Raw genomic sequence first — 9,371 nt, 5'->3', positions numbered from 1 at the left:
GAAGAATCTTCGACTTCAGGCTCCATCGCTATCGCTTTCTTCTTCGCGGCCTGACCAGTGGCTGGAGAAGTATTAACTGCATGACCGCCAGAGGGTGGCGCACTTCCCTGATGCAACAAAGCGTGAGTTAGAAGGGGAAAAGTAGACAAAAAGTAAAAAATATAAGACAATTACCTCTTGGGGAGGCTTACGAATGACAATCCCAGCCTGTACCGGGCGCGGGGCTCGTGCGGGTCGCGGAACCAGTTCAGGTAGTGGAGGTCGTGCCTCATCTTCAGGAAAGCGAGCAAGTAGTTCGGTATCAGCATTATAAGGATATCTCAGCTCTTCAAAAATGGTCGTGAAAAGCTCGTCATCCCTTTGCCTCCAGCAATTGACAGAAACTTCTGACCACCATTGATCATAATCTTCAGCAGTCCCATCCACGGGGATGATGTTATTAGCCCAGTTAGGGAGATCGACCGGTACAAGCATGCTTTGTACTGGCGGAGGCCCAGTCAAGGGGCCAAATCTGCGCCAAGAAGTGTTGTAGTTCCAAGCATTATAGAGGGAGAATGGCACTAGTTGGATAAGACCAAACTGGTGAGCGAAGTGGTTGGGAGAGTAAAGCTCATAACTGAGATTCCCCACTCCTAATGTCTGAACAACAGATCGCGCGGCGAAAAGCAAGGCGCGCGCGATCACTATAATTAGAAGCCCCAGGAAGGAACCCATTTTCAAGAGGAGTGGGGAATCTCCTATTGAGTACTAAGTCGCAGTAAGGCATTTCGTGCAGGAGGTACAAATATGAGAAACACTCAGAATAGGGTGGGGATGTGTACCTCGCCTCGTGACAAAGCCATTGACCAAGAAAGGCGTTAGCCGGTGGTAGCAATGAAATATCATCATGATGGAAGAATGGAAAGTAAATTTGAATCCAGAAATCAAGGATCCAAAAAGGGGCCAGAAATGCTAGTCTCGAAAAGATGCATGGTGGCCTGGTATAAAGTATGGTAGAGGGCACCCAAAATTGAAGTTTGTTAATTAACTCAATTACAACGATTTAGTTAGAGCTTGTGCTCAGATGGTTGACACGTGCTGCTCATCTGTGCCTTAATTTCTTGTATAAATAGGCTCTGCTCCCTCATTCTATAACAACCAAGCATTTTATAATAGACTCAGATATTTTTTCTCCAGAAATTTCTTTCTTCTCTCTTAAGCACATACTCAGACTTTCATCTCCGACGATGGAACCTTCGAGATCCATCTCGAAAACCCATGTTATGTTCACTTTGATCAGTTGGTGTACTACAACAAGAACATCAAAGGGAAACTGAGTTTCGGCTCTGTTTCCGATGTGTCGGGGATTCAAGCCAAGAAGCTATTTATTTGGGTTATCGTGATGGGGATGCATATGGAACAAGGGTCTGATTCAGTTGAGTTTTACGTTGGGGCTCTGTCCGAGAAATTTCCTGCTAAACAGTTCGAGGATATTCCTGTATGTAAGAGCAAGGCTTGCCTAGGAGGAGCTAGTGTTCAGTCAATGTGAGGTAAATTTGGATTTTTTGCTTCGAAAGAAAAATAATGCCTTTGTTGTTTTAGTGTGAATTATATGGGAAAGACTGGATTTTCTATTTCTGAGATTTCTAATTTTACTTTGAAGAGTTGGGCAAAATAAGCAAAGAAACCACAGTCAATATTTACTTCTACTTCAAGTTAAAGACCGAGTTTCTTTTTGTACAAAATTTGTTATTGTACATGGAGAATGAGCTTAGGTTTTAATTATGTTCATATTCTATTAGTTAAGAAGCTTGAAAGTTTGAAAAATTCTGGTCTTCTGAGTGATTGAACTTGTCTGAAATGTTTATGCCATTTGTGTTTGATAACCAAATCAAAGTATCAAACAAAGGAAAAGGAAGATAATGTTTTCGATTGGTTTTTTAGGTTATGTAGAGCAACAATTCAGGATCAAGAGATTCTTGTAGTCATTTTAAATTTTAAATTGGAGAATTCTGATGAATTATTTGCTAAATCATCTTGTTGAACCTATGTTATGTCTTTCGTTTCCATATTTCTGAGGTTTCATCATAGTTTATTCATTTTCCTTTCCAATCAAAAACTTGCTTGCTTTGATAAAGATAATGTCTGTGAGAAGTTTGTAGCTGTTTTACTCCAACCCTGCATTTCTGAAGGTCTGGAATCTTAAGTTTCATACTTGCATCATGTATGTCTGTGTGCATTTTTTTATGAAGGCCATAGAAAGGCACTTGACCTATGTATTGCAATGATTGCTCAAATAGTCGAATCCTATTTGACTTGGTATCACACTATCACTCTATCTGTGATCTAATTCTCGAGGCCAATGCTCATATGGGTGGGTTTAGGGTTAGGAGGATAGTTATCAGCCCCATTGTTACCCTCCAAAAGATAAAAAAGTTATCGGCCCCATCTCGTGCCCTGTCTAGGAAGTTTAAGTGATTAGTGAAATTATATCTGGTGTGTCATTATGCTCTTTGTACTATTGGTTATTGTTTCCCTGAATTAATTGTTCATTTAGTAAAGAATGAAATTGCAATGTCCTTTGTCCTTTTTAAGCAAGAAATAGTGGAGCATATATTCTTATAAAAAAAAAATTTGAACAGTGATTTAAGCAGATAGTCTTATCACAAAAAAAAAAACAAAAATGAAGCCAATAGTTCTTGAAATTGTTATTTTGTCATTAATCCTTTATTAAACACTGAGCAGACAATTCTGAGTTCATAAACTTTGGCAGCATGCATAATCAGCAAATTCTTCAAGGGAACATATTCATATGTAGATAAGAATGCCTTTGAAGTGAAACCCAGACCAAATTTGCAATTCGTAAGCTGTAAACCGTCTATATCGTGTTGCTATTTGATGTGAGTAGAAGGCTCTTGCATGAACATCCAGCTTCTTAGCAGAGTGTTTTCTGTTTGAAGAAAATTCTTTAACCCAAATTTACACTGGAGAATATGTTCCCATTTAAAAGTTAAAAGTTCTTTTTTTTGGCTCCTATCATCTTCCTTTGTGTGATTAGGCTTGAATGAATTCCTCTGTTGGAGACTCTATCAATCTGTTGTATGCTAGACTTTATTTAAGTACCAGTCGAGATTATGCTAATCTTTGGTGGACTAATGTAGTTTCCTTAATGGTGTTGCAGGTAGAAAGAATTAAATGGAGTGGGAATTGGAAGAAGGATAAGGTGTGCATATGTCTTCTATCTGTTGCAAGAATTTTATGCTTCTTGCTCTCAATTTCTCTTCACACAAGTGGACCACAGAAGCAAATATATGTGCATATGAATTTCTTGGTAGTTGCCACAAAAAGAAATAATGTATTGTTATTTCCTCTATTTGCCAACTACAGGCACTGATCTACACCATATGAAGTATAAGTAAATATATGTGAAAATTTCATGCTTGTCAATGAAAATTTGTGGGAATGTTTTATTATGATTATTACAATAAGAGTAGTAGAGTACTATGTCTACTATCTAACTTCTAAACAAACTTTCTCCTCATGCTTGCCATACACTTTGCTATCATCACATGGAACCTGTCTTGTACATGGTCTAGGAAATGGTAATATGCATACCTCCACTTTCTCATAAGCACCAAGGGACCACAGACCCCCCAAAATCCAGTAATGAACCCAAGTGCAATAGAAACATAAAACCAAGGAATTTGATGCTCCCTAGTGTCTGCATCCGAGGTGCTCATATCTGGTGCATCAGCACCAGTTGTTGTCTGACATTTATTTGGAAGTGGGGCACCACAAAGTTTCAGATTCCCCTCAAATGCAGAAGCATTGAAACTTTGGAGCTGAGTGCTTGATGGTATTGGCCCTTGGAGATTATTGTTCGAGACATTGAAACTTGATAAGAAATTAAGACCTGTGAATGATGCCGGGATTCTTCCAGACAAATGGTTCATGGAGAGATCCAGCGACTCCATGTACTTTAGGTTAGATATCTGGTCTGGAATGTTGCCGGAGAAGTTGTTAGCACTAAGATCCAGCAATTGGAGAAGCAGCAATTGACCAATCTCAATAGGTATATTCCCACTGAGGCAATTGTGACCTAGGTATATAAATGGGTAAAATATATAATTGTACTGTAAAGGTTTTGCATCAGCCCTAGGACTGTAGTAAATAGGCAGGTCGAAATTAGGATGACCTACTTGAGCTGCAGTTTGTCCAGATACTAACATAGGAAGTGTGCACAATTCGTTTGGAAATTCTCCAGAAAGTTGGTTGAAGTCCAACATTAAAGTTTGCAGCCTTGGAAGAGTCCCCAGCCAACTTGGAATTGAGCCAGTGATTCTGTTGTGATTCAGAACCAAGCCCTGTAACTTTTTCAGCTTCGATAGCCATGAAGGAATTATACCACTAAGATTACATGAACTCAAATCTAAAAGTCGAAGATTTTGAAATCCATTAAAATCTGCCATTTCAACATCGTTCGGCATTTCCTCACCTAAGAAACTAGATGCCAAGGAAAGCATTAGGAGACGTTTGCAACCCATCAGTATCTTCATTGCCCTTGTCACATTGGTCAAACCTTTGTTCCAACCAAGTGAGAGGAAGGACAGGGATTTCAATGAAAGAATTTCAGGCTGTATTTGAACCTCTAGATTGTTGAAGCTCACTCGAATTGCTTTCAAGAACTTGCACGAGTAGATGCTTCTCGGTAAGATACCAAAGAAGTTATTTTTCCGCAAGTCAAGTTTACTAAGTTGGCTAAGTTTGGAAAAATTGAGCCTGGAGATATTACCGCCCAAGTTGTTGGTTCCCATACGTAGTTCAACGAGGTTTGTGCAATTCATCAGAGATAGGGGCAATGAACCTTCCAGAGAGTTGAAATCAAGGAGTATGTGTTTCAACTTGGAGAGCTTCCCAAGATGGAGAGGGAGCATGCCACTCAATTGGTTATAGGAAAGATCAAGGGTTGTAAGGTTGGTGAGGTTGGAAATTCTATCACTCACTGCTCCATACAATGAATTCCGAGGTAGTGAAATCTCTTCAAGTATGGTAGAATTAAAGATATCTTCTGGAAGCGATCCTGACAGGTAATTGTAACCAGCACGGAACACCTGCAGTTTGGAACACTTCCCTAATCCAGAAGATATACTACCATTGAAATTATTGAAGGAAAAATCAAGGTGTCGTAACGAGGAAGAAGAAGGATGACAAATAGAGGATGGCATAGGACCTGAAAAGGTGTTGTCACTGACACTGAAACTAGTCAAATTCCAAGCTTCTTGAAAAAAAGATGATGAAACTGCACCATGTAAATGATTGCTGGAAAGATCCACCATCCGAATATGACCGGATGGTAGAGAAGATGGTAACACTCCAAAGAGTAGGTTATAGCTCAAATCTAGGATTTCGAGATAATTCAAGGACAAGAAGAATTCAGTTTGATCTAGAGAACAAGAAAGGGAATTGTGTGAGAGATTCAAGTGAGTGAGATGTGTGAGATTTGCAAGTGATGATGATGGAAAAATACCAACTTTTAGTTTAAGCCCTTTGGAGGGTAACTGCAAATGGGTGACCCAACCATCTCGATTACAAGTAATGCCTTCCCAATAGCAACAACTACTAGAAGTCCAGTTTAAGGAAGGAGAAGACAGAGTGAAGGCAAAGGACAAGAGAGAAATACGTTGAGTTTGGATGCATGCATGAATATAATTCGTAAACAATAACATGAAAATGAGAAGGAAGCAGCTTAAGGATGAAACCATTGCGTGGTTTGCAGGCTGAACTAGCATTTCTTTCTTAGAGGTAGATTTAGATCGATTGCTCACAGGTTTGTGTATTTATATAGCGGGAGCAAAGTAATGCAAGAGTAAAAGCAAAACCAAAGAAAATTATTTCACTTGGTGAAACCTTCGTCCCTTGGTTCCTAGTCTTTGCGTGGACTATGGATCGAAGGTGATCCCTTTGTTGTTTGTTGTTGTCAGCTAGTGAAGATAAAGCCTTAGAAAGATAATGGTCAAAATCTTGTATTCTGATAGAGTATGATTGACAGCATGAGGATACGTATATGTACCGTGTCAAAGTTGAAGTTTGGTTTTGATGGCTCCAATGATTTTCATTTGTATGGAATATGGTGGCCTAATAAGGCAATGAAATTACTCCATTGAATGCCTTAATGCATACTGTAAATGCTTCCTTAGGCCTTAGCGGTGTTCCAGAAACTTTCGTGATTGGGTTAGCCATACAGTTTACATGTTTCTAGCAGTTCTCAACTTCACATAACATAACCTAAATTAATTGCTACGTTGAAATGGACGCTGGTCTTTTTGAGGACTAATTAAGTTGCCTAGCTTATTTGATGCTGTTGCCTCGCAATGATGGTTTGACAGCCTCTGTATTGACTATTATTATGTAAACATATGAGATTATGAGATGAGGAAACTAATTAAGATCTAGCTAGTTGATTGAATACTATATACTTAACGATGGACTCGGACACATCGTTCATTTTTTATTGGTTGAACCTTGTGGTCAATAATGGCTATGGTCGAAAGTTGAAACTGATAAAACTATTATCATCAACCCGAACGTTCACATTAGCATGCACTAATTAACAATAGTTTTTTCGATGATGTCCAATTTAACAATAGTTAACACTAAGACCAGGGTCCTTTTTGCACAATTAGACCAATTAGTTAATCATAAAGTCTCCATCATCCATCTTCATCCAGGAGGGAGAATCAAGATACATTAAATATTGATACATAATAACAGAAAGCAAAAGTTAATGGCATACGACCAAAGAGATGCCTTGAAAATTAAAGAGCTAATTTCTTTCACCCAGTAGGCAATAGAATAGCAAATCTAATTAGCCTTTGATTGGCCTCAGAAAGCATAAAACGCTCATCACTATTTGACAAAGCATAGCTTGTTTCTCTTTTGTAACTTCTTTGCACTCTCTTTCCTTTGCTTCAAACCATATTAAACTCATGTTTCTAAGTTAGAGGTATTGGTGCTACAAATACAGTTTGGCTCAAAACCAGTCTGGCAAGCAAACCGTCTCTTTTGAATGCGCGAGCGTGCCAACATCGTGCGGTGTAGTCGTCGGAGCGTCCCTAGACCTTACTTCTTCTCAAACGATGTGGACAAGGAGAGCACCAACCTCGTCACAGGGTTCTTTCTATGCCTTACGGAAAAGGACTTTTGTTTTACGGATAAGAACTTTGGGTGTGATCTCTTGCGTCATCGAGTCAATACTCAACGTTGTAAGTTGAACAGAGCAATCACCAGGAGTAAGAGAAAGCACAAGGGTTTACTAAAGCGTGACTTTACCTTCACTGGGTTACGAGGGCGTTACCTTTGATTCGTTGGTTTCAACTAGGTTGAAGGTAGCTTTGCTCCGGAGAGATTTTGATAATCAGAGAGATTAGTTGATTGAGGAGTTGTGTGTTGCTTTCCCTTGAAACTGGGTATTTATACCTAGGGTGTTTTGGCTATTCCTTACCATAGAAGGATTATTGATTGAAGATTCCTAATTGGTCTCTGCTACTCGAATCCTATAAGGGCTCGTTTTCCTTACGGACACCGGAATGGGCGAAGTTGTAACCCAAAACCGAGTAGACTCATTTTTGGGCAGCAGGTATTGGCCCACTACACTCAATCCTCTTAAAGAATATTGCTAAAAATACTTTTAGGCTCAAACATTGCCCCCCCCCCCCCAGTCCTCGAGATCAGGCCCACGAATATTATAACTGATCGAAGAGGGCTTAAACGACACACCTTATGACAGATTCGAGGCCATTAATGTGGGTACGCAACTGCAAGACACCTTTCTAGGTTAGTCACTTCAGAAACCTTTGTCAATCTCTCTAAACCCATAAGCCTCTTTATCTTCTCAAAACTCCCATTCTCCGTCAGAAATCTAGAAATGGCTCCTTAGAAGAAAATTGTCATTAATTAAGAGGAAGAGATCAACGAGACAGCCGCCCACACATGGGGCACTAGCATGGGCACCCAGTGTTTGTCCCACACCTCAATCCAAAGGCCTCTTCTCTACACCCTATCTATCATCAAGCCTCAGGCTTGATGGGCCCCACACCCTGAGATTGTTTTTCTGAGGATGTCATGGCCGTCTATGGACTCCTTATTTGCCGTCCTATTTCGATCTTCCAACAGACTCCCAGCTATTTCAGCGGCTGGGGCCAAAAGCAACAAAAGGCTCTGGTAGGATTCTGGTCGTCGATGAATAACGACGAACTTGTTTGGTTTCGAGAGATCAGAAGGCAGGATTTGGATCGCTAGAATGTAGTGGGGATCACTGACGCCATTGGTCTATGTTTCAATCTCCCTACTAACGCCAATTGAGCACCACTGGCTGCCACCTTCTGTCTTTGGAATACTTCCATCAATACCCTTGATTTTCGATTCGGGCAAATAGGGATCACATTGCTGGACTTCCTTACCATCACAGGGCTGCCTATTGATTATGAACCCTACGTGCATGGTCAATTTGACAACGTGAACTTTCCTCTGCGAATGCAATAAGCTGGTCGCCATTCCTACATCAGGTCCTACCAGAATTGGAGAATCTACTACCGCACCCAACACGATAAGACTAGCGGCATCGCCTTCCTCGAAAATTGGCTTTGTAAGTTTATTTTTTGTACTCCAGCCAATAAGCCCATTGGTAACTAGACCTCCTTGGCCACTGCACTCTATAATGACCGCTACGTCGGCCTCGGCTAACATGTTTTGGGTTCGCTATATCGAGCCATTTACCAAGCCACTATGCATCCCTTTGAGATTGGCTTTTCTGGCCCTCTTTGGATTTTGGATTTTTGGCTGTAAGTCTACTTTCCTTATTTCCACAGGCCAGACATTCTTGAAATCCCCCCAACTAATTCTGTCATAGGACGATGGCTCTGTCGGGATGATAGGTACACCTCCCCACCATATTTCGAGGGTTTTTCTTATCTATACCTTCTGCACGAGATCCCAGACTCGTACCTAGTCCTCAACAAGAGATTTCCCCCACCTCTTCATCACGGGTTCCTGCCTAGAGGGAAAAATCATAGCAAAAGTGCCTTCTTGGCCTTCCGCCACGCCATTTCCTGTTCCAACATAAGGCTCGTGGCTGATGGTCTGGGTTGTGAGCTCTACGCACCTAACCACTTCGCTCGCCAACTTGGGTTAGCCCAATTGATACCCTTCCCCTTTTATGACTCCATCAATTACTATATTTCCTGGTGAAGGATGGGCCTCCCGACCGGAACTGCCCCACCCCGAAGTGGGTTTACCCTGATAGATCTTCCTTCTTGGGCTACTGTACTCTATCCCGTCGATGGGGTAGATGAAGATTATGTTGAATGGTGGGCGAAGGTCTCTGTCAATTGTTG

At 40.8% G+C, this 9,371-nt stretch overlaps 1 protein-coding gene across 1 annotated transcript; it reads right to left on the bottom strand.

Moving 5' to 3' along the window:
* Positions 1-3,500: 3,500 nt before the first annotated feature.
* LOC112194060 (receptor-like protein 2) lies at positions 3,501-5,315 on the bottom strand. The gene has a single exon (XM_024334322.1). The coding sequence runs from the start codon at positions 5,313-5,315 to the stop codon at positions 3,501-3,503; it is 1,815 nt and encodes a 604-aa protein (XP_024190090.1).
* Between the last annotated feature and the right edge of the window lie 4,056 nt (positions 5,316-9,371).

This window comes from Rosa chinensis, chromosome 3 (genome assembly GCF_002994745.2).
Source record: "Rosa chinensis cultivar Old Blush chromosome 3, RchiOBHm-V2, whole genome shotgun sequence".
NCBI classification, from domain to species: domain Eukaryota; kingdom Viridiplantae; phylum Streptophyta; class Magnoliopsida; order Rosales; family Rosaceae; genus Rosa; species Rosa chinensis.
Note: the sequence above shows the minus strand (reverse complement) of the source record. Positions and strands in the feature narration are given on the sequence as shown.